General features: G+C 62.1%; 3 protein-coding genes across 5 annotated transcripts in view; 2 read left to right on the top strand and 1 right to left on the bottom strand.

The window, feature by feature from the left end:
• Positions 1 to 6,958, top strand: part of PRPF6 (pre-mRNA processing factor 6) — a 31,902-nt gene extending 24,944 nt beyond the window's left edge. Inside the window, exons 15-21 of the mRNA XM_073236308.1 lie at positions 1,236 to 1,355; positions 1,679 to 1,855; positions 2,216 to 2,349; positions 3,013 to 3,104; positions 3,698 to 3,812; positions 5,943 to 6,069; positions 6,678 to 6,958. Coding sequence (XP_073092409.1) covers positions 1,236 to 1,355; positions 1,679 to 1,855; positions 2,216 to 2,349; positions 3,013 to 3,104; positions 3,698 to 3,812; positions 5,943 to 6,069; positions 6,678 to 6,830 — 918 coding nt within the window. The 3' untranslated portion in view covers positions 6,831 to 6,958. The remainder of the gene's footprint in view (positions 1 to 1,235; positions 1,356 to 1,678; positions 1,856 to 2,215; positions 2,350 to 3,012; positions 3,105 to 3,697; positions 3,813 to 5,942; positions 6,070 to 6,677) is intronic.
• Positions 6,959 to 7,090: 132 nt separating this feature from the next.
• Positions 7,091 to 16,804, top strand: C5H20orf204 (chromosome 5 C20orf204 homolog). 3 transcript variants are annotated; one of them, XR_012131185.1, is made up of 5 exons: positions 7,091 to 8,537; positions 9,986 to 10,261; positions 10,353 to 10,505; positions 10,694 to 10,992; positions 16,789 to 16,804. XR_012131185.1 is itself a non-coding variant. In XM_073236318.1 (4 exons), the coding sequence occupies exons 1-4, from the start codon at positions 8,535 to 8,537 to the stop codon at positions 10,820 to 10,822; spliced, it is 561 nt and encodes a 186-aa protein (XP_073092419.1). In that variant the 5' UTR covers positions 7,091 to 8,534; the 3' UTR covers positions 10,823 to 11,000. The 3 variants fall into 3 exon arrangements, 2 of the variants coding, with proteins under 2 accessions (XP_073092419.1, XP_073092418.1); XM_073236318.1 differs by lacking the exon at positions 16,789 to 16,804 and having other exon boundaries at positions 10,694 to 11,000; XM_073236317.1 differs by lacking the exons at positions 10,694 to 10,992; positions 16,789 to 16,804 and having other exon boundaries at positions 10,353 to 10,687.
• Positions 16,805 to 17,864: 1,060 nt separating this feature from the next.
• Positions 17,865 to 21,357, bottom strand: SOX18 (SRY-box transcription factor 18). The gene is made up of 2 exons (XM_037006593.2): positions 20,615 to 21,357; positions 17,865 to 20,479 (listed from the first exon to the last, which is right to left on the bottom strand). The coding sequence occupies exons 1-2, from the start codon at positions 20,961 to 20,963 to the stop codon at positions 19,668 to 19,670; spliced, it is 1,161 nt and encodes a 386-aa protein (XP_036862488.2). The 5' UTR covers positions 20,964 to 21,357; the 3' UTR covers positions 17,865 to 19,667.
• Between the last annotated feature and the right edge of the window lie 1,017 nt (positions 21,358 to 22,374).

Here is a 22,374-nt window from a genome sequence, read left to right as displayed (position 1 = left end):
ATACGCAGTCGAGGTACACAGGACTCAGTGCTGCTCTGCAGGCAGCCAAGCCTGGAGGGAACCTGAAAGCAGGAGAAGTGGTCCAGCTGGGGAACACCTACTGCTTATTTGCTGTCATTCAGTGTAACCAAAGGCTCCATGTCCAGAACACAGGGCAGACAGGTGGCATTGCCCGGGAGGGGTGGGCAGCACCAGGGAGCACCATTTCCCCACAGAAGAGCACCTGACAGCCGCATCCCTGCTTTAAACTTAGACCTGCAGTCCTTGGAGGGGGAAGGCCTATCTGTCCCCTGTACCCTGAGCACAGGGATGTGCTTTGGGGTCACATGTGGGCCACCCAGTGCTGCCAAGGCCTCTGAGGTGGGTGGAGTCACATTCAAACAGCTACGCCCATGGCTGAGTCATGAGCTGTGCAGCTTTTTCTCAGTTCCTTGTATTTATGGTCATGTGTAATATCCTGATACTTTGTGACAACATGGGTGTCAGTCAGTAGTCTGCAGCATATTACAGTGCCATGTGAAGGTCAGCCTGTTGTGACCAGCCTAGCATGGTGAAGTTTGTCCTTTGAGTAAATATTATAAGAGGAGCTTGGCCTGGCTCTAGGCTTGTGCTGTCTGCTGTTGTTTGAGAGCATTCTCCCACCATCTGCCTGGGCACTGCCCCTTATTTCCGGTATCCTGGGATGGCTTTCACTGGAACTGCTTATCAGGTCTGTGATGTGGTCAGCCCGAGTGTGGCCGGTGTGTGGCTTTGCTTTCAGGAGGCTGCGAGGGCACCACCCATGCATCCACTGGGTTCTGAGTTGTATAGGCCCAGTCCTGGCTCCTGGGAGCCCTTTCCACACCGCCAGTAATGCCTTGGGCATCCTGTCCTGGCCACATGGACATACTGGGATGGCTAGTTCCTCATCACTAGGCTTGGGTGGGTCCATGTGGGTAGGACCTGGGTAAAGTGTTGCAGCTTTGAGAGGCCGAGCAAGCTCAGGGTGGATCCCAGAGAACACGGCTCTGTAGCCGCCCGAGCTGCTGCTTGAGTGCTTTAGAGCCTCATATCCGTGCCGGTGAACATGGTGGCTTGTTTCCAGGCGAGTGGGCATTCTTGGGCTGTTCTCTGCTTTGTCATCCACTCACCCAGGAGGTGCTTGGATCTGACTGCCCAGGTCGCAGGCTGGCTGCTCTCGGTGAAGTGTAATCCAGCCTTGGCCACTTTGCTCTGGGCCCGTCTTGACCCTCCAGGCCAACCCCAACAGTGAGGAGATCTGGCTGGCGGCTGTGAAGCTGGAGTCGGAGAACAATGAATACGAGCGGGCCCGGAGGCTGCTGGCCAAGGCGAGGAGCAGCGCGCCCACCGCCAGGGTGAGCAGCGGCGTCGGCACCCAGCCCTGGGACCTGCAGCGTCCGGAGCTGTCAGGTGGGGAGGGTGAACTGAGGCCATGATGCCCTAGGCACGTCTGTTCATCCTCAGCCTAGAGATACACTCACATATTCACTCTCCACCTCGTTCCAGAAGATTGGAAACAGCCCCCAGAGCACACAAGGTGCAGCGGGATAAGCAGCGTTTCGGGGGAGCCGTACCACCCAGGTGCCGGCCTGGCCTGGGCCGGGTGCTGGAGGCTGGGCCCGAGCCTGGGCAGGCTGGCGGCCCCATCCACACAGCTTGATGGCGTGTCTGCCCCCAGGTATTCATGAAGTCTGTGAAGCTGGAGTGGGTGCTGGGGAACATCGCGGCTGCCCAGGAGCTGTGCGAGGAGGCCCTGAAGCCCTACGAGGACTTCCCCAAGCTGTGGATGATGAGGGGGCAGATCGAGGAGCAGGAGGGGCTGGTGGAGAAGGCTCGGGAGGCTTACGGCCAGGGGGTGAGCTGCCCCCCAGCCCGTGAGGTCCACCGCCCCTCCCCTCGCGGGAACTGGAAAGCAGTGCCCAGGAACATGCTGAGGTCCCAGCGGGTGGAGCAGGGGACTCGGGGCCGCACCCCAGCCCCCTGCCTCCCTCCTGTGCTCCTCCTCCAGGGCTGCATGCGCTGCGCTCAGCTCAGGTACAGGCTGCTGTGTACACACCACACCCTTGCATGCACGGCATCGCCGTGCACATCCCACTCCCAAACGTGAAACGGCAGGTCTCCGTGGATGCTGGTGCCCTGGCTCTCCTGGCCGAAGGGGCTGCCCAGCGTCTCCCTGGGCACCAGCCGAGCCCCTTCTGCTTGCCCTTGTTTGCAGCTGAAGAAGTGTCCCCACTCCACACCCCTGTGGCTTTTGCTCTCCCGGCTGGAGGAGAAGGTAGGGCAGCTGACACGAGCTCGAGCCATTTTAGAGAAGTCTCGCCTGAAAAACCCGAAGAACCCTGGCCTGTGGTGAGTCCTGGGGAGCCAAGCCTACGCCTCGGGTGGGCCCCTCATGCAGCTGCTGTGTGGAAGCATTTCCAGCTGGGGCTCCCTGGGAGTGCTGGCCCTGGGCCTTGGGAGAGCTTGGCCTGGAGACCCAGGTGGGCCTGTATAGAGCTGAATGCAGTTGAATTTGTGCCTTGGTAGAGGAAGCCCAGGGGGCTAGGAGCTGATGATGGGGGCCAGGGGTGGGAGAAACTGAAGGAGCATGCACCGCAGAAGAGGTAGCATCTGGGCAAGACTTTGTTTGCCCAGGTGCGGGTAGCGTTCTAGGCCTAGGAAACTGCGTGAGTGTCAGGGCGGGAGCGTGAGGGGGACACTGAAGACACCAGGAGGGGCAGGCCCCGCGCACCACTTCGTCAGGGTGCTTGCTGTCCTGGCAGCTGCCGCATGCTGGCCTGTCATCGTCCTGCATGCCTCCTGTCTTCACTCATGCCTGAACGAGGTCTGGGTCCCAGGTCTGAGCTGGTGGCCGCCGACAGTGGGCCTGAAAACGGGGTGGGTGCCAGCACCTCGCTGCTGGGCAGTGTGGGGAGCACCAGCTGCTGTGGCTTCCGGGAGCTTGCAGGTCTGCGCTGGGCTCAGGCTCTCGGTGGAGGGGTCTGGACCTTCCCCTTGGGCTTCCCTCCTCAGGTTAGAGTCTGTGCGGCTGGAGTACCGCGCAGGGCTGAAGAATATCGCCAACACGCTCATGGCCAAGGCGCTGCAGGAGTGCCCCAACTCCGGTAGGGCTCCGCGGCCTCCCGGGCCTGCCTTCTGGGGTCCCAGCAGACTGTCAGGGTGTTCCCACTGTGCAGATTGTTTTGGTCAAAAGTTTCAATAGTAACTTCATAGAATTAACCGTGTGGAAATACCATTGATACACCATCCATCTTCTGGTTGATTTTTTTTTTTTTTTTTGGTATCATTAATCTACAATTACATGAAGAACATTATGTTTACTTTTTGGTTGATTTTTAGCCAGATATTAGATATTACTCTTTCTGCATGAATCTTCAACATTTCTGATTGTTTTGTTAAACTCTTAGGTGAGAAGTTACAAGTCAATGAAATGAAACCTTGATGGTCGTTTGTCTTGTCTTCCTAGCCTAGTTGCCCCCAGAAAGTCATCCAGCTGTGCCATCCGGGCTGCTGTGGTCCCAGTGGGGTGGGCACAGGAGGCCTTTGTGGCTCTGCGGGCCTGTGGGAAGCGACGGTGGTGGTCCGCATACACCCTTGGTCAGAATCTCCACAGGCCCTCGGGCTGCCTGTGCGGGACGTGCGCCTCTGAAAGGAGAGGTCTGAGCCTGAGGCAGCTGTCTTTATGTCTGAGTTTCAGGGGTGCTGTGGTCGGAAGCCATCTTCCTTGAGGCGAGGCCCCAGAGGAAGACCAAGAGTGTCGATGCCCTGAAGAAGTGTGAACATGACCCCCACGTGCTCCTGGCTGTGGCTAAGTGAGTGGGGGGTCCTCATGGGGTTGCTGACCTGGCAGTCTGGTGGGCCCTGTCTCCAGGTTCCAGCGGGTCCCCAGAATGGCGAGGGCTCCCTGGTCCTTGGCCACTGGAGCTCGGTGACGAAGCGCAGGTGCTGTGAGCTGGGGCCGGCACGTTTCTGGGCAGAGCCACTGAGTGTGTGTTGCCCAGAGTACTTAAGCTGGCCCCCGCCCCTGGGAGGGCAGCTTCCTCTGAGCCCCTGGCTGCCTTCCCTCCGTCCTGGGCTCCTGATGGGACTGCTGTCTTTGCCTCCTTTTTAGTTTATACCTACACATGCCCTGGGTTGCAAGACGAAGACAAACTTGGTAACTTTGGTCCAAGACAGTGTGATTAAGCAAAGCTCCTTTGGCTCAAAAGGCTATGTGGAAGAAAATCATTTTCCCTGTGTTTAGGGCAGGAAACCAGGCCATTTCACCTTTGTGACCTGGGCGTCACCCAGGACCTGTGAGCAGGCCTGTCGGTGTGCTAGAGGTGTGGAGATGCATGTGCCAGAGGCCAGCTCTCCCTGAGGGTGTGTGGCCTCCAGGACAGGAGGAGGTCAGTGAGGCGCCACACCAGGAGCTCACATGTCAGGCTGAGTCAGGGCCTTCCTGGGGAGCTGTGCTTGTCCTGGGCGGGTGGGGGGGCTCAGGGCCTCAGGAAGAGCGGGTGGAGTTGTGCAGGGTCGGGGAGGCAGTTTGGGCCATCCTGACTTCACAGGATCTCTGTTCCCTTCTAGTAGGAGGATGTGGCCTGAGAAGACAGAGTGTAAGCCCGAGTGCAGGGCAGGCATGGGTGTGGCCAGAGGAGGCTAGCGGGTAACTGGTACCCGTGGGTGGAGGGGTCCTCAGGGGGAGCCTCTGGCTGGGGTCCTGGGGCTGCTGCTCAGGGCCCACCTGGAAGGGGCATGGGGGCAGGGTAGCATGTGGCCCAGTAGCTCCATGTGCTGCCTCGACCTGAGCACGAGTCCCAGACCCCCAGATGCACCCGGGTGGCACTGGCCCGCTTGCTCAGGTCCTGCCCTGCTTCCCACAGGAGCCCCCCGGCTCCCGAGGCCCCGTTTGGGCCTGCCCAGGGCTCCCTCCTTCCCTGCCATCCTGGGTTCCCACCTCCCAGGGCGACTTTTATGTGTGACACTCTGATAGAGCACCCATAAAACCTCATAAAAGGCTTTGCTAAAGTAAATAAGTCACTCCTTTGCTGTTCCCAGGCAGGGGTTCTGTGTGCCTGCTATCTGAGTTTGCACTCTTTAAATAACAGTTTATCTAACACCAAGCAATTAAGAATACCACAAGGCTTAAAAAACAATCAAGCTATCAGAGCATGAAATTATTTCGTTTTGTAACTGACTGGCCCAAACAGCTGCCTGGATGGGTCAGGTCAGTGGTGGACTCACCTGCGCCGGGGCCTTTGGCTACCCGGGGAGGGAGAGCTGGGCGGGAGGGGAAGCCACCCAGAGCCCCAGGCGGTCGGTTCTCACCATGGCGCCCTCCCCCCCCCGCCCACCCCACTGTCCTGCCTTCGCGCCCCCCGGCGGCAGGCTCCTGTGGGCCCTGGTGCGGGTGCTGTGGCTTCCAGCACAGGCCGTGCCCCAGGCCTGGTGTCAGGCGTGCGTGTCTGCCGGGCCCACATCGTCGGTGTCGGCCTGGCTTCCTGCTGGAGGCTGCCCGATGGGGCGGGTGGTCCAGAGAGTGTCTGTTGAGGAGTGAGCTCCAACCTCGCTTTCCCTGCTCAGAAAACTCAATTTTTGTTAGGTTTACTTTCATCCACTTTCAAAGGAGTTTGAAGTTCTGGCTGTATGTGCAGATTTTTAAAGGAACAGTTTGGTTAGATGCTTGGATGGTTCCAGGTTAGTGAGCTGGAGTGAGATTTCCAGGTAGCCAGGCCCATTCCTCCTGTGGGAGCCCAGGGGCCGTCTGGGTGGTCCCAGAGCTGAGCCCCGTGTTGGCACCACACATCCCCAGGCCCGTCCTCCACCCGGCACAGGAGCTGCGGCCTGAGTAGGCCAGCACGGCCATGCCCGGCTCTGTGCCTGTGCCTGACCCCCACCACCCCTCAAGCACCCATCATATGGCTGTTACTCTGGGTCCCCATCCTTCAACCTCCGGACAGGCTGTTTTGGAGTGAGCGGAAGATCACCAAGGCCAGGGAGTGGTTCCACCGCACGGTGAAGATCGACTCGGACCTGGGGGACGCCTGGGCGCTCTTCTACAAGTTCGAGCTGCAGCACGGCACAGAGGTGAGCGGCCTCGCCCCTGCTCCCGCGCTGTGGAGGGCTCAAGGGAGGGCGGTAGGGTGGGTAGCGGCACCCTCCCGACCCTTTCAGCCTGAAGTTCAGGTGTTTGGGCCCATTTTAGTGGCCTTTCAGCATTTCCTGAATGTGTTGGTTGGTGACTAGGACATGGGGGTCACGGTAGAAATGGGGAAGCAGTCCAAGCCCTGGGGTTGCCCTCCTGGGCCTGAGTGCGGCTTCCAGGAGAGCAGCCCCCTCAGGAGCTGAGTGTGGTCAGAGCTGGGGGGTGGCCAGGCTGTCCTGGGGCACCCGTGAGAAGTGGGACCCATAGCATGTGAGCTGGCACACTCCTTGTTCAGGGAAGGCGACGACGGGGCACCTGTGGGAGGCACAGACCTAGGGTTGGGGGCTTGACATGACTGGGCACCTGTGTGTCCCTGGAGAACTTGGGTCCTGTGGGCTGCGGTGGGGCTGCCCAGGAGGAGGGGCTGTCCGAAGGAACACATGTGACAGCTTTGCCTGGAGCAGGGACCTGCCTTCTGTGGGGCCAGGGCTCTGGGGCTGGGTGTGTGAGGTGGGCAGGCCGCCTCACGTGCCCAGTCATCCCTGCCCAGGAACAGCGGGAGGAGGTGCGGAGGCGCTGTGAGAACGCCGAGCCCCGGCATGGGGAGCTGTGGTGTGCTGTGTCGAAGGACATCACCAACTGGCAGCGCAAGATTGGGGAGATCCTCGTGCTGGTGGCGGCCCACATCAAGAACACCTTCTGACTATCCGGCCAGTCCCGTTAGGGCTGGGGCCTCAGGGCAGCCCCTGAAGGAGTTGGCGTGGCGTGGGGTGGGGCGGGGCTGCGAGTTGTCTGTCCTGCTTTTTAATTAAAGGTTTTCCAGGTAGTGTGTGTCGGGGTTGGCGGCCTGCGGTTTTCTCTGGGCCTCCCTGGTGCGTGCTTTTGTCCCCCAGCCTGGGCTCCCCACAGCTCCCTTTGTGAGCTGGACAGAGGAAGCGTGGGGAGCTCCATGGCTCCCTTAGATTTTATGAGAAAGGCTGTGGGACACACATGTTCTGGTAAAAGCCACTTGTGGGAACAGATGGGTGCTTGGCTCTTTTGGTGCCCCATCTGTCCCCAACCCCACAGGGGCCTATGGTGCTGGTGAGGGCAGTCACTGACCCACAGCTACACCCTTGGAGGCAGCTGAGGTTAGGGAATGCCCACCCCCAGTGTCAGCACCTGGGGCACAGGCATCTTGCCTGGAGAGCGCGGCCCTGCTGGGTCTGCTGCTGAGGTTCTGGGAGCCCCAGACGCCACCAGCCCAGGGCAGGGGCAGACCACCCAAGTGCCGGGTCAGGTGCTGCTGACGCTGAGGCAGGCGACCTGGGCGGGGCCGGTTCACGGTCCTTGGCTCCTCACCTGGGACCATGCCGTGCGGGGCCATCCTGAGGGGTTCCCACCGGCACCTAGAAGCCTTTCATCTCTCTGGGAAGAAGCAGGAGGGGTCCTGCTCATCACTGAAAAGTGAGTCCTGAGGTTCCTAGGAGCTTGAAATGGAAACCGAGGCCCAGGAAGAGGCAGCGGCTCGTGGACACTGGCCACCTGCTGTGCCTGGAGTAGGCAGTGCCCTCTCCAGGGCCTGCTTCTAGCCTCCTAGGTACCATTGGGAAGTCGGGAGCATCTCAGTTATCCAGTGCGACCATCATCTTCCCATCTTCACGGGGGTTGTTTTCTCAAATGCATTTTGATGGCTCGACTCCCCCGAGGACATGGATGATCAGCTTCTCTTCGGTTGGCATTTTTTAGCTCTGATGCCAGACAGCTTGGGTTCTGGAGGCAGCCCTGTTCCGAGGTGCTGCTGGGGATGGGGTGCTGTGGCTCGGTTCCCCAAGAGCCTTCTGGGCAAGCAGCCGTGACCCCCCGCCCCTAGTGAAAGGCCCCCTCAGCTCAGGAGGGACAGGCAGTGGGAGGCACCCCTGGGCAGAGCGCTGGGTCGGGACCCCCAGATGTCGGCGTGGGGACTGGTGGCTGTGGTGGGCATTAGGTCCCACTCGCCTGGTTCCTGGGCGAGGCAGCACCTGCTGATCTCTAAAGAAGGACCTGGTGGAAGGGTGCAGGCAGGCCTCCCAGCCTCGCTGGGCTCCCTGGCCAGCTGGCAACTACCCCCCCAAGTATGCCACCCCCTCGGACAGATACCCGTGAGGCTGATGTCTTAATCAAAGACCCACAGGATAGGAAGGGAGCCCTGGCCTCCGAGGTTCATGGAAGCAGCAATAGGGTAGGGGTGGGGAGGAGGAGGGGCAGGGCTGGGAGCGGGGCCTCCCCCTGCCCCCTCCCTCCTCTGCTTGGAGGAGCCTACTTCAAAAGCCTGGTGCGCCGGCCTGTGTGCCTGCTTGGTGACTGCGGCGCCCCCTCCCTGAGGACCCGGGACCATGTGTGAGGCCCGCTGGCGGGACTGAAGGGAGGGCCTGACTCTGGGAGGCCCATGGTGAGCAGCTGGGGTCCACTGGGGAAGGGGCTTGCTGGGCCGAGGGCCTGGAGGCATGCACCGCAGGTCAGGGAGGCTGCTTGGGCCCGCCCTCCCCCCCAAAAAACTCCTGTTCATCAAGACCTGGCCCTTGGCGCTCTTGCCCAGCCATCCCACAGTGGGGGTGGGGGGCAGCTGGCTAGGCTCCTCAAGTCGGCCTCCTGGTGCCGGGGAGCCCTGTTTTCATCGGCTGGGCTGGCCTGAGCCTTGGCCCCTGTGGGTGCAGCAGATGGGCCTTCCAGGACCCCCTGGGCAACCGACCACCCCACTCGGGCATCTCTCCAGCACCACAGCTCTTGTCCTGCTGTGAGTTCTTACCCAGGCAGAGGGGCACTCAGAGTCAGCCGTCATGCCCAGGATGTCTGGGGACAGTGTTTTGAGAAAGGGCCCCAGCCAGTTGCTTCTCCCCCTCTAGCCGGTGCTGCTGGGGCTTCAGGCAGGAGCCCCTGTGCATACCTGGCTCTGGGTTCTGGCTATGGCAGTGCTCAGTCAGGCGCCCCGGCCGGGGCTGGGAAGCCGAGTCCTGTCATCTCGCTGGGTTCACATGATTGGTTTTCTAGTTGCTGTCAAGACTCCATCCTGGGGGGCCTGAGGCCAGGCTCTTGGGCTGGGAGCCTAGGGACCAGCTGTGCCCGCTCTTTTTGATGTTTGGGCTTTTCCCCAAGAGAGAGAACCCCTCCGCTCTGGGGCAGGGGGAGGCCTGTAAATGAGCAGAACGTTTGGTGGGGTGTCATGTAGTCCCATTCCCTTCTTGCCTCTGGGGGTTTCCCCAAGCCTTCTCTCAAGGGGTGCGGCCTTGAGCTGTGAGCCCTCACCCCTGCCCCGGTTGGGCCGGGGGTGCAGGGGAAACCCACTTCCCGTGCTTTCAGAGCTCTTTGTAACAGAGTCATTGATGGGGCTGGGGGAGAGGTGGGAGCTGCCCGGCCACAGAGGGGAGCAGATTAGTTCTGTGCCAGGCGTGGACAAGGGGGGCAGGGCAGGGGGGTAGGGAGAGCAGTGCCAGGGAGTGAAGGGTACTCAGCAGGAGGAGAGCCCGGCTCAGGGCACTTGCAGTGTCCCGGTGGGCATGCTCCTGTGTAGACCAGGGCGCTGGGGGCCCCTGCCTCTGGAACCCTTTGTCTCCCCGCCCCCCACCCTTCAGGGCTCTGAGCGGCCTTCCCAGCCCCTCATCACTCAGCCAGCACATCTGCATCGAGCATGAAGCTCCGGTTTTGCAGGCCTCTTGTCCATTCTTCCCTAAAACCTAAAATGGGCAGGGATTTGTCCCGCCAGGCCCACACCTAGAACATCTGTTGAGTGTCATGGCAACATCTCTTTAATTATACCAGCTCAGAGATCCCCACCTTCCAGCCGTTGGCGGGAGGGGTTGGCCAAAGAAAATTTCGACCCTGACCCAGTGTCCCTTCCAGGTGCCCCCCAAGCCTGCACTCTGGGCTCTCCTGCTGGCACTGCTGGGGATGGTGCCAAGCTGGGCTGGGCTCCACACCTGCAGCATCCCTGACGTGCTCCGCCACTACCGTGCGGTCATCTTTGAAGACCTACAGGCAGCTGTGAGACGGGTTGGGCCAGGGGTGGAAGGGACAAGGCCAGGCTCCAGACACCTCTATGTCATTCAAAAAAATCTGACTGGGGCCGCAGCCCTGCAGCGGCGACGACCAGTGGGAGCCTCCTGCAGAGCCCAGAAGGTATGGAGCAGATGCCCACCCCCCACCTACGTCCTACAGCCCCTTCGGGGCCACTTCCCCAACCTCCGAATTTCCTCCGTTCCCTCCCCAGGAACACAGTATCCTGCTGTCCATCGCGTCTCTGGGGGAGACTCTGCGCGGTGCAGTGGCTGGGGCCCGACGCGATGCGCTGGAGAAGGCAGCGTGGACTGTGGCCGTGCGCACGGAGGCAGTGATGCGGCGCCACTGCAGGACGCCGCGCCAGGTGTGCGTCCCGGAGTGCGTGCGGGTCCGGATCCCGGCCCCTCTCCTCCCGCAGCGGCGCTGCGCTTCCCACGGGCTGGGGGCACATGGCCGGGTCAGGACCCCTTCCCCAGGGGCAGGCAGGACGCGCGGGCTGCCGGGGGCGGGCGCGGGGACCGTGCGCCCTCGCTGACCGCCCCATCCCGGCAGCTGAGCCGGCGGCCCGGGACGCGCCCTGCCTGGCGCCGCGGCGGCCGGAGGCGGCTTCTGCTGCGGGCCCTGGACGCCGTCGCCACCTGCTGGGAGAAGCTCTTCGCGCTGCGCGCAGCGGCCGCGTAGGGCTCCTAGCGCGCTCTGCGCGGGGCGGAGAGGCCGGAACGGACCTTGTCTGCGGACCACCGCGCCCCGGAGCGCCCAGGACCTGGAAATGAGAGCCCCGGTCGCGGCCGCAGCCGGTCCCGGAGGTGGCCCGCCCTCCGTGCGCAGAGCGAGGCCTCAATAAACTGCAGGTGCTGCGGCTGCGATTCTCCCTCTCTTCGCCTGCCGGAGTCGGGTGGGGGGGGACCGGGGCGCCGGGGGGACCCACACGGCGGCGGGGGACCCGGGGACACACTCCCTGGGCGGGTGCCGGGCGGCGCTGCTGGCCTCGGGCAGCAGGGGGCGGCTCGGGGCCGCTGGGGGCTGGGGGCGGGGCGGGCCTGGGGGCTCCCGCGGGCCCTGCGACGTGGCGTATCCGTCCTGCCGCGCTCTGGAACCGGGGAACGGGGGAAATGGAGGGGAGGGGAAGGCCGAGCTTTGTGATTCGGAGCAAAACAACCGGATAAAGGAAGCGGGCCTGAAGGGAAGCCAGGCCATTTCCTGCCGCCCTGGGAGCGGTGGCCACAGCCTCTCTGCGGGACTGGACAGGCCTTACAGGGACACACTGACTCGTGCCATGGGACCCTGTGCTTGCTTGGCAAAGTGGGGGCTGATTCTGGACTCCCCGGTTCACAGCTGCGCGGGCCTGAGCGTCCACGGGCCCCTCCCTAATCACAGCTTATGGAGATGTTGGGGAAGCAGAACACCTGGCCAGGGAGGACACCTGGTGGACCTAGTGACTCTCATCAGGCCCCTCCCAGGCAGGTGGATGGACCCAGGAGGCACCAAAGCAGGTCTGCCTTCTGGGGTACCCTGGCAGAACAGATGGCAGGGCCTCTGAGGGGCCTTTGTGGGGGAGCAGTCAGCAGGGGCACAGAAGCTGGGGCAGGCCTACTCCCCACGGTGCGTGTGTGACATGTTTAGTCTCTGCAGCAGGAACTGCTGCCCCTGTGTTACAGATGAGGAAACGAGGCCCAGGAGGTTCCAGGACTTGCCCCAAACCACACAACCAGGAGCTGTGAGAGCTGGGATGAGACCCAGGCCCCCAGCAGTCACACCCCAGGCACGCTCTGCAGTAACAGGGAGCAGAGCTTCCCGACCTCCGTGTGCATTCAGTTGCCCGCCACACTTCTCACAGGCTCCTGGGCCATGAGGTGCAGCTGACCTGGGGGCCACATTCTGAGTACAGGGCGGTGGGTGATGCCTATGGTGTGCGTACTTGGTGCAGCATGGGCCCTTTGTGAGGACAGGCATGGTGTGGGGGCTCTAGCTGGCGCTAAATAAAGCACGTGGGGGAGGAGCTTAGACCTACCAAGCAGTGTGGGCTGGGGGGGGGGGTCCAAGCTGAGGAGGGTGTGAGTCAGGATCCAGAGCAGTCCCTGCACCATGTGTGCAGGTGGCCTGTGGCTGAGGTAAGGCTGAGGGAGGTGGGCTTGGACATGAAGTGGGTGAGGAGAGGTCCAGACAACCCCACGGTGCTGGCTCGAGTGCCCTGGGTGAGTCACCTTGAACTTGGGGAACGCGGTGTTTGGTGGAACAGCTCACATCCTCACATCGCTGGACTCCTGCCATGAGCCTGGTGGTGGTGGGGCAGGTGTGCAGACAGAAGGAAAGAGGCTCAAGTTGGCTGGAGCAGAAGGTGTGGGGTAGTTGATTTGGGGACCGGAGAAGGTCAGTAAGAGACTCCCGGGGCCAGTGCAGGGACAGGAGGGGGACCGGCTCCCCCATGGCCATTTTCCTTTCAACGGCAGCTGGCTGCTTGGCAGTTGCACCCACCCTAGCCCCAGGGCCTGTGGGGAGAGCACTCCTCTCCTGGTGGCACCTGGACATGGCCTCCCGGGCTGTGGTGGCTGCTGCCCACACACAGCACTCCCTTTCTGCTTCTGAGAGCAGCCAGGCTGCCCTGGGTGAGCAGCAGTCATCCACAATGCCTGAGGCAGGTTCAAGCAAACTACAGCTGGCTGGGGTGGGGAGCAGAGGTCTCCGAGCTTTGGGGACACAAATCCCCCCCGAGCCCCGGACGATGACCACGTGAACGAGCGAGATACTCCTGAACCTCGGCCCTGACTGTTCCTCCCATAGCGTGTATATGTGTGTGTGTGTGTGTGTGAGTGTGCACACACAGGTGTGCTGTAGGGTTGCCCAGAAGTGTGTACATACAGGTGTGTGTACAGCAGGGATGGGTGTGTGGTTGTGGGTATGGGGTCCAAGCCCCCAACTCCCCCTGCCTGGCAGAGCTCCCCTCTTCCAGGCAGACCCTCCAGTGTCTAATCGTGGTCTGTCCTGGCAAATTGAATGCTGCGGGGGTCGGGGCCAGGGCTTGGGAGGCGGGGGAGGCCTGAGAGGCCCGGCCCAGCAGAGCCCAGGGCCCCGCACTCCCTCTCAAGTCGCTCTCAGCACGAGCTGCCCTGTCCACTCTGCTTTTTCTCTTGAGGCCGCGCACATGCCCAGTGCTGGGCAGAGGCTCTGCTCATCTCGCCCAGTCCTCATCGTGCCGACTGCCTGATAGCCCTGTATTTAGGGTGTGGGGATCTGGGGCTCTGTCCCCTTATCTCAGAGATCGTCCGTATTAGCTTCCTAGGGCTGCTGTAACAAATTACCACAAACCAGGCGGTACCGTAAACGCACCACAGAAGAAATGTCCTCTCACAGTTCTTGGGTCTAGAAGGCCAAAATCAGTATCAGTGGTCTGAAACCAAGGTTTTGTAGGGCTCTGCCCCCTCCAGGGGCCCCGTTCCTGCTTCCTGCAGGTTCTGGCAGCTCCAGGCTTCCCTTGGCCTGAGGCTGCCTTGCTCCAGTCCCTGCCCCTTTCTTCACGGACCTTCTCTTTTCTCCCTTATAAGTGTCGTTGCCACTGGATGTAGGGCCACCTGGATAATCCAGGGTCATCTCCTCGGACCTTAAGTTCCTTAATTACATCTACCAAGACCCTTTTTCTAAATAAGAGCCCACTCACAGTTTCTGGGAGGTGGACACATCATTTTAGGGGCCACCATCAACCCACTGCACCGTCTCCCTCACACAGGATCGGGGCGGGGTGGGCTTCTGGCTTCTGGAGCCGAGTGCACTTGTCCAGGGTGGGGGGTCTTCCACCCAGACAGGTCTGCTGGCGGGTGCAGAGCCAGATTCCCAAGAGACACAGAGACTCGAGGGAAAGCTGGGTGCACCCTGCTCGGACCCCGAGATACTTGCTCTTCAGGCTCTGCACCTGGACCCCCTTTGTGGCTCACTCACCACAGCACAGGAGCTGCTCATTAAATGTTTGCTGCCTGGAACTGACCATAAGCAACACAGAGATGGAGAGACTCAGCTGTAAGACAGCCCTTGGCCACGGGGCCACTGAGGACAGAGTGCAGGCAGTGAGAATGGGCCCTGAGTGTCCGTGGATTGCGGTGTCTGCCAGGTGGGCACACACCGCCCTCCCTGCCAAGGCCCTGGACAGATGGCCTGACCCTGGCTCTTCCTCCATAAAACATTGTTTCTGGGGCACACACTCAGTTGCGTCAGGGACTACCCAGTGGTGTCCTGTCCCACATACACGCTTTCTCAGCTGCTTCCAGGGAGGTGGGGCCTGGGGCCCAGTGGCCATGCCAGGGTGGCAGATGGGGCTGCAGGGCACTGGCCAGGGTTGTGCAACTTCCCAAAGCCAGGGAGCCAGACCCCCCATGTGCAGCCCAAAGGAGGGGGCCAGGCAGGCTTTGAAGGGTAGCTGGCGTCCCACGGCCTCCCCAGACTGGGAGTCTTTGAAAGAACATCTGGAACATGGGCTACCAGCAAACTAGTGCCTGGATTTGGGAAACCAGAAAGTCAATCCCAACTTTACCACTTGGGCGTTCCCCCCACCCCCCTGCCCACATGCTCCGCCCTCTCCCCACCCCACCTCCCACTTCTGCTGCCTCCCAGGCTGCCAGTAGGCTGCAGGGCTGGGGTCCATGCCAGTCCGATGCTCTGACCCTCTGTGGTGCAGACCGCCTGTCATTGCCCTGGGGTCCTCCTGTGGGCTCCAGCGGCACCTCCCCTCGCTGGCCACCACCCCAGCCCACTGAGCAAGCAGAGGTGGTGGGAAAGGCACCTACCATGCCCAGGCCCTGGACAGATGCAGCTCCCATGCTCATGACGCTGTGGCTGTGGGACAGGACATGAGTTAGCCAGGACCTACATCTGGTTCTGGGTGCTGAGAAGGCACGGAACAGCCCTCAGACCCAGAGGAAGCACCTGCACCCAGACCTGGAGGTGCACTCACCTCGCCCGGCACTCAGCCCTTGCGTGTGAGCCTGGCCCAATTGTGGGGTCTCTCAGCCCTGCAGGTGTGCAAGTCAGCTGTCTGTTCCAGCTGCGGTTGATGTGGAAACAAACAAGGTCCCTCAGTCCAGGAAGCAAAGCGAATGCTCTTAGGGGGTGGGGAGTGCCAGGTGCCTGATCCCATTGTCCCTGCCAGTGGCCTGCAGGACCCTGGGGGGTGCCAATGGACAGTCCCCATCCTGCCCCCTCCCTAGGAAGAGACCCAGATTTGTAAACAAGACAGAAACAACCACATGTCCCTCATAAGCCCCCACCCCTGAAGAACCAGCCGAGACCCTGAACCTTAGGGAAGTGAGTCCTTGTTTTGGGGAAAATGAGGTCATGACCTGGGGCACAGGGCAGGGCAGTGGGTTGTGGAGGAGGGGGACACCCTGGCATTGGACACCTCCCTGGCCCCTGGTCACCTCCCAGCTGGACTGGACGTCTGCTCGCTTCTGTACAGGGAGAGGGCCCACCCTCACTGGGTCCTGTTGCTTTGTCACCTCCCCCTACTGTCAAGCTGCGACAGTTGTGGCTTGGGCATGAGGTGGCAGGGCTCCCTGCCAGGTGAGCAGGCCCTGTTCCCCGCAGGGCAGGTAACCCCGGTGTCCCCTTCTCAGCCTGTGTGGGGCATGAGGCCAGGGGTCGGGGCTGTGGCCAGAGATAAGCACCGCGCCCGGGGCTGCTTCCTGCACTTCCTCTCAGTGCAGCCACTGCGCACCCCTTCCTGTTTTCTGGTAGGGCAGGCGGGGACGGTGGGGGGGGCCGGAGAGGGGGAGACAGGGCGGGATCATGGGGGCCAGGGGTGGGTTTGTGGCAGATGGGGTGGGTCTGTGGTGGATGGGGCATGGTCGTGGGGGACACTTGATGGTTGTGGGGGGACCGCAGAGTTATGAGGCCTGGATGGGTCCTGGGAGGCAGGTGGAGGGCAGGAAGCTCCCACGTGTTGGTCTCCCCTGGGAGGCTGGCTGCTCGCACACAGAGGTGGACCTAAGTGGACTGTGGGCTGAAATCAAAGAAGGGGTCTTGATGCTCTCACCCCTCCAACGTCCCCTGCCAGGAACCCCCACACACCTGGCCAAGACTCTCCAGGCCTGGCACCTGCTCCTTGGGGCCCCACCCCAGCCTAGGGCAGGAGTGGGAGTGGCTGGGTGGAGGCTTGAACCTTGGCTTTGGGGGCCCATGGGGATTGGAGGTCAGCTGCTCTGGATACCCCTGTAGGGGCAGCTGCTCTAGTGTTTGGATTTAAGGTGAATAATCTACTTGTTCAGATTTGGTCACTGGAGATACAAATGTATGTGATTTAGTGAAAACACACGCCCACACAAACCCTGGCACAGGAACGTTCATGGCAGCATCATTCACAATGGCCAAAGCATGGAGACACCCTAAATGTCCACCAGTGAATGAATAACAGAAAACATCATGCTGAGCAAAGCCAGACTTAAAAGGCCCCTATGTGGGATTCCGTTTGTAGGAAATGGTCGGAATAGGCAAGTCTGCAGAGATAGAAAGTAGATGAGTGTCTCCTGGGAGCTGGGAGCAAGGAGGGGTGGGGAGTGGGCGCAGATGGGCACGGGGTTTCTGGAGTGATGAGAAAGTGCCAGCGTTACAGAGGTGATGTGAATATCTCGAAATCACTAATCTGTGCCCTTAAATGTTTGCAGGTTTTGCAGGTGAGTCAAGTGGTTGGATTGTCTGGAGTTTGTCCAGCCGAGTGGAGACTGTTCCTGGTCCCTTCTTGCCTACCCAGCATAGCCCCACTGGGGTCTGGTGTGTGTGCACAGCCTCGGTGTTCTCCGTGGGGTTCAGCCAGGAGGTCCGAGATGACAGCCACGTCTACTGGCAGGAGTGGTGCTCCTTCACTGCTTGCAGTCCCGCCCTCTCAGACCTCCTCTCCTGGGCTACTTGCTGGGGAGGGTTCAACACCTTGACCAGGTCAGTCCAGGCCAGGTTGGGTCCTGGGCATGGGAGCTGTGGCTGGTACCAGGCAGGGCTGCTAGAGCTCCCCACTAAGAGCCGGGCTGCCTGGGTCTGTTCTTGGTGGCCCTGACTCAGCGGGGGCTGGGGGTGGGGGCTTCCCTTCTCAGGCCCTCAGGGAAACAGGTGGGTGGGGCCAGGAGGAGGTGTGGTGGGGCTGGAGCCATCTGGGCACTAGGCAGAGGGTCCTCTGAGGAGTCCCTCCCTCACCCCCCAGCACTGGCCCACCCCTGCTGAGGAGGTGCTATTGGAAGCAGCTGACCTTGGTGGGGGGCCCTTTCATGTCCCCATCCCTATCCTGCTCCGGGACACGCTGCAGCCCCGGGCACAGGGGGGACTCACTCCAGATTGGGGCCCCCACTGGTCTCCTGCCCTAGTGCTCATGGAGGAGCTTCTGCCAAGTGAGCCGCTCTTCCCACTCCGGCAATTGCTGTGCTGGCCCCCCTGAAGGGGACACTCTCTGGCTGGGGGTGGGGTGAGAAGCCCAGAATGGAGGGTGTGAGAATCCTGTTCCAGAAAACAGGAGAGATACAGACGGGCATGTCCACCTGTCTGGCCCTTTCTCTGTGTCTGTGTCTGTCTGTGGGTGGGGCTGGCCACATGGCTCTAGGCAGCAGGATGGGCTGGTCCCTGCCCTGGTGGGGCGGTGATGGGTGAGCCAGTCCACACCTGGGGCAGGGGCTCCTGGATGCTGGCTGCGGTGGGGCCCCATCCCCACAGTGTGGTACACCTTGGCCCAGCTGACCCAAGGCCTCAGGACGTGGGCTACCTGTTCCCCCACCAGGCGGCAGGTCCAGAGCAGAACGGGAGCTGGTGGGCCATGAGAGCTGCACTTACAGGTGATGTGTGCAACCCGTGCCCTGTGAGGAATGTGGCTGGACTGGACAACCCTGTCCCTGTGCTTCAGGCTCCCTGCCCCCTATTGTGTGCCATCACTCAGGTGTGATTCTAAAGGGCAGGGGATGTCCTTGGTATTCTGAGGGCTCTCCATCTCTCCTCCGGCCAGAGCCTCTGTCCACCTCTGAGTCCATCTCCTGTCCTCAGCAAGTCTGTTTCTGTCCCTTAATGTATGTCTTTCTCTATCCTTTTGTCTTTGAGTTTTCTGGGCCTTGCTGCTGATGGGGTAGGGGCAGGGGTCCAGACGCAGCTCTCCCAGTCTGCCAGCTGAGTTGTGGAGCTCCTCCAGTTAATACAGGTGGTGTCACCCTACCTCTGAGAGGTAGGACACCTATAAAAACAGCCCACACCCTGTTCACTTCCCCACACACAGACAGAATGTGTTCCACCTGTGCGGAACCCACGTCCACACACGGGCCCATACTCATCCAGCCCCAGGCTTGTACACATACCATGCACAGTCTCAGACACATTGGGTGCACACAATCACCTCATGGATGGTCAGTCACAGCCTCATGCACACATATTCCTGCTTGCTGACATGCATATTTCACGTGTGCAGATTCAGCCTCACCTGCAGTCACGGAGCTGCACACATCACACAGAACCCACAAGCTGTCAGGGTTGTCAGTGAGGGGGCACCAAAAAGGATCTGGGGGGACTGAGAAGGCAGTTTGGAATGCAGGTGTCCAGTCCTGCTGGCAGGGGGCACAGGGCTAGTGTGATGGGGCTCCAGAGTTGGGAGCTTGAAATGTGGGGCCTGAGCCCTCTGCTCTGGTCACTGAGCTTCTTTCACCCGGCAGAGCCTGGACAAGGCACCCTGGGGAACAGCGTGGTTGTGCCATGGTGCAGTTCTCTCTGGGGACACAGGGTTGAGAATGACAGATGGGGCTGGTATGCCATGCCTGCAGAAAGGCGTCAATCCCACCAGCCTCCTGCAGAGAGGGGCACTGTCCTGGGCAGTCCCTGGGCCTGAAGAACATTTTAAAGATGAGATGAGGATGACGAAATGTGGGTTGGGTATGGGGCGATTGCAGGTGTAGACTGATCTCATTAGGCCTGAATTAAAATGGGGGAGCGGTACAGGAGGGAGGGCGGGGAAAGCCTCCTACCAGCTCTGTCTGGGGGAGTATCCTGGAAGAATGAAGTGGGTGCTGTGGGGTCCAAGCTGGGTGTCAGGCCCTCTCGGGGAGGTTTGGAGAACGGCAAGCCCAGGGCCCTTGGGGGGAACCTCGTCTCCTTCCCAGTAACCGCGGACTGCGGTGTGCCGAGGAGAGGACCAGGCACTTTACTGTGGCCTCGCCGGGCCCGGGAACACAGCTCCTGACTCGTCCTTTAAAGCAAACAGACATTGTTAATCCTCATATTTAAAAAGCCCTTGCTACATTGATGCTTTCGATCACTGAAACCCCTTAGAAGAAAAGGTTTTAAAGTTTAATTAAAAATTAAATATATTGTATTACATATATAAAAAAAAGGCAAAGTAAAAAATACAGCCTGGTTCTAGAAGATACACTGCAGTTAAAGGATTAGGCACTTCAAAAACTTAACCCTGGCAGGGCCAGCCAACCGGTCCTATGCCTGGGCCTCCTTCGAAAAGCCCGGGCCAGGGGAAACCACGTTTGCAGGGCGTCGCCGGTTACGGGCCGGTTGCATTTGGCCTCAAATTCTAGCCGGAGATGCACGCGCTGTAGTAGACGGCGCTGCTGGCGTCGGACAGCGCCGCTATCAGGCTGCTCTCCTCCGGGCAGGACATGGCGCGGGGGCCCAGCTTGGCCAGCGCCACGTGGTACGGGAGCCCGGCGGCGTCGGGCCGAGTCCGGCTGCAGTTGAGGTACTGGTCGAACTCGGTGAGGTCCACGTCGGCCCACAGGTCGGCGGCGGGGCCCAGCGGCTCGGCGCCCTCCAGCGGCGGGGCCTCGGGCGGCGGCGACAGCGGGCCTGGGTACGGGCCCGGGCCGGGCGCGCCCAGGGCGCCGTAGTAGAGGCCGGGGAGCGGCGCGGCGGAGGCGGGCGCGGTCCTGAGCGCCTCGGTCAGCGGCGCCCCGTAGCACCCGCCGGGGTCCCGGGGCAACTCGGCGGGGACGTAGGGCGCGCGGAAGGTCCGCAGCGCGCAGTCCTCGGACGCCGGGGGCGGCGGGAAGAAGGCGGCTTCGCCGGGCTCCAGGCCGTCCAGCGGCGAGCGCTCGGGCGTGGGCAGCCCCAAGCCGTCGGACCCGGCGCCCGGAGGGGGCAGCTCGCGGAAAGCCCGGGCCGGGCCGGGCGTCGGGGGGAAGGGCTCGGGCGCCGGGGCCGGCGGCAGCGGCGCCAGGCCGGGGAGGAGGAGGCCGGGCTCCAGCCGCCGGGCTTTGCGCGCCTGCTTCTTGCGGCGCGGCCGGTACTTGTAGTCGGGGTGGTCGCGCAGGTGCTGCACCCGCAGGCGCTCCGCCTCCTCCACGAAGGGCCGCTTCGCCGCCGCGCTCAGCTCCTTCCACGCCTTGCCTGCGGGCAGCGGGCGTGGGTCAGGGGGCTGCCGTCCGGGGGGCGGACTGCCCGGTCCCGCGTGCGCCCTGCGCGCAGCGCCCCCGCCCGCCCGCCGCCTCCGCGTGAGGCCCCCGCCCGCCCGCCGCCGCTCACCCAGCATCTTGCTGAGCACCGCGTTGTGCAGGTCCGGGTTCTGCTGCGCCAGCCGCTTGCGTTCGTCCCTCGCCCACACCATGAAGGCGTTCATGGGCCGCCGGATGCGCGACTCGTCGGGGGCCGGGCGCTCCCCGCGGCCGGGCGGGCTGAGGCCATAGCGCCCCGCCTCGGGGCTTCGCGGCGGGCTTCGCGGCGGGCTGGGCGGCGCGGCGGGCGCGGCGGGCGCGGCGGGGGCGGCGGGGAGGCCGCGCGGCTCAGCGGCGGCCCCGGGTCCCGGGGCCCATGCACAGTCGCGGCGGGCTGGCGGGTCGTCCTGTGCGCCGTAGCCGGGCGGCGATCTCTGCATTCCAGCTGGGCGCGGCCTGGGCGGAACGGAGCGCGGGAGCGCGGAGGGTGGGCGGTGGGCACCTCGGGGCCGGGCGCGGAGGGCAAGCCGGGCGGGCGGGCGAGCGGACGGCAGTGGCTTCGCGCGGGGTGGGCGCCCAGATATAGCTGCGCGGGGCCAATAGGCGGGCCGGGCCGGGCCGGGCCGGGCGGGGCGGGGCCGCCCCTTCCTCGGGGGCTCCCTTTCTTCTCCGCGGGCGGATTCCGCCGTGGCTGCCTCTGAGCAGCGGGCCCCGCACTCTCTCTGAAGGAGACTCCCCCCAAGTGGGCCAGGGCCGCTGGTGTGGGCTGGAGCCTGGGAGGGGCGTCATCATGGGCGCTGCCACTTCCCCCACCCCCACGGAATCAGACACCTAGACGGTAATTGGGGGAGGGGGTCTGCCCCCGTTCCCCCCACGAGATTACTTGGGGAGGAGGGGCCATATTTTAGCACTAAATTCTTGGGAGGCCGTCTTCTCCACACGTCCTTTCTCGAAGCTAGCTCAAAAATAACGGTCACCTTGGGAAAAGCACCCTGTATCTCTGGGGATCATGCTCTGGATAATCCAGGGGCGTCATGCCACCCCAAACCTCCACACAACTTTCAGCACTGGGGGCTTTGAGCACACTGCAAGCCTGTCCATGGGGTCAGAGGGGAAGAGATGGTCTGCATGTCCCCTCCCTGACTCCCAAGCCTACTCGGGATAGGGCATGCCTGAGTGTAAACACCCTGGGTCCATACCAGTGTGGAGGGAACAGAGGGCAGAGCCCCAGGCCTCAGCCCCACTCCCCAGGGCATGTTGGGGTGGGGTGGAGGCTGGGGCCAGTAGTAACTGTTGGCACTGTCCAGCCCTGACCACCACTGCAACAAGAGAGTGAAGCTGGACCAAGGGCTGGGGCAGGATTTGGTGGGTCAGTTTTTCCTATGACATGTCCGTTTGTAGCCTGGGAGCTCTGTAGCCCCCCTTACCGCATCCCAAGTTTTGGGAGCCCCATGGTTCATGGCCCTGGGCCTGTCAGTGAACCTGGGCCTGTGTGGCCCAAGGTTCTCAGTCCTTTGTCACTGACAGTCCCTCTAGGCCACATACAGTCAGCGTTCCTGAAAGGGTAAGTCCCCGTGCGGCCCTGCAGCTTTCCCAAGAGGAGAAAACAGCCTGAGGGTCTTGTCCATCGGCTGGAGGAGTTAAGGCCTGGGTATCCCAGCCTGGTTCCCAGATCTCAGGCCCTAGCCCCTGGTTCATGACACTGAGCCCACGCTGCTGTCCTGGGGGCAGTGAAGACACGCCATTTCTGCGTCTAGGGAAGACTGGCTTTTCCTCGGAGGCAGGGGAGAGTGGGGGCCCTGGAGTGCCAGCTCCCCTTGACCAGTGTGGGTAGATGGACCTGGTAGCCTT

This window comes from Manis javanica, chromosome 5, assembly GCF_040802235.1.
Source record: "Manis javanica isolate MJ-LG chromosome 5, MJ_LKY, whole genome shotgun sequence".
NCBI classification, from domain to species: Eukaryota; Metazoa; Chordata; class Mammalia; order Pholidota; family Manidae; genus Manis; species Manis javanica.
The sequence above is the reverse complement of the archived record's forward strand: the minus strand, read 5'-3'. Positions and strand labels throughout refer to the sequence as shown.

Excerpts from the sequence above, each read along its gene's own strand:
- C5H20orf204 (XM_073236317.1), top strand. Across the intron at positions 10,262-10,352 it reads CCTCCTGCAGAGCCCAGAAG|GAACACAGTATCCTGCTGTC; the intron begins GTATGGAGCAGA and ends TTCCCTCCCCAG.
- SOX18 (XM_037006593.2), bottom strand. The coding sequence starts at position 20,963 with ATGCAGAGATCGCCGCCCGGCTACGGCGCACAGGACGACCCGCCAGCC. Across the intron at positions 20,480-20,614 it reads GGTGCTCAGCAAGATGCTGG|GCAAGGCGTGGAAGGAGCTG; the intron begins GTGAGCGGCGGC and ends CGCTGCCCGCAG.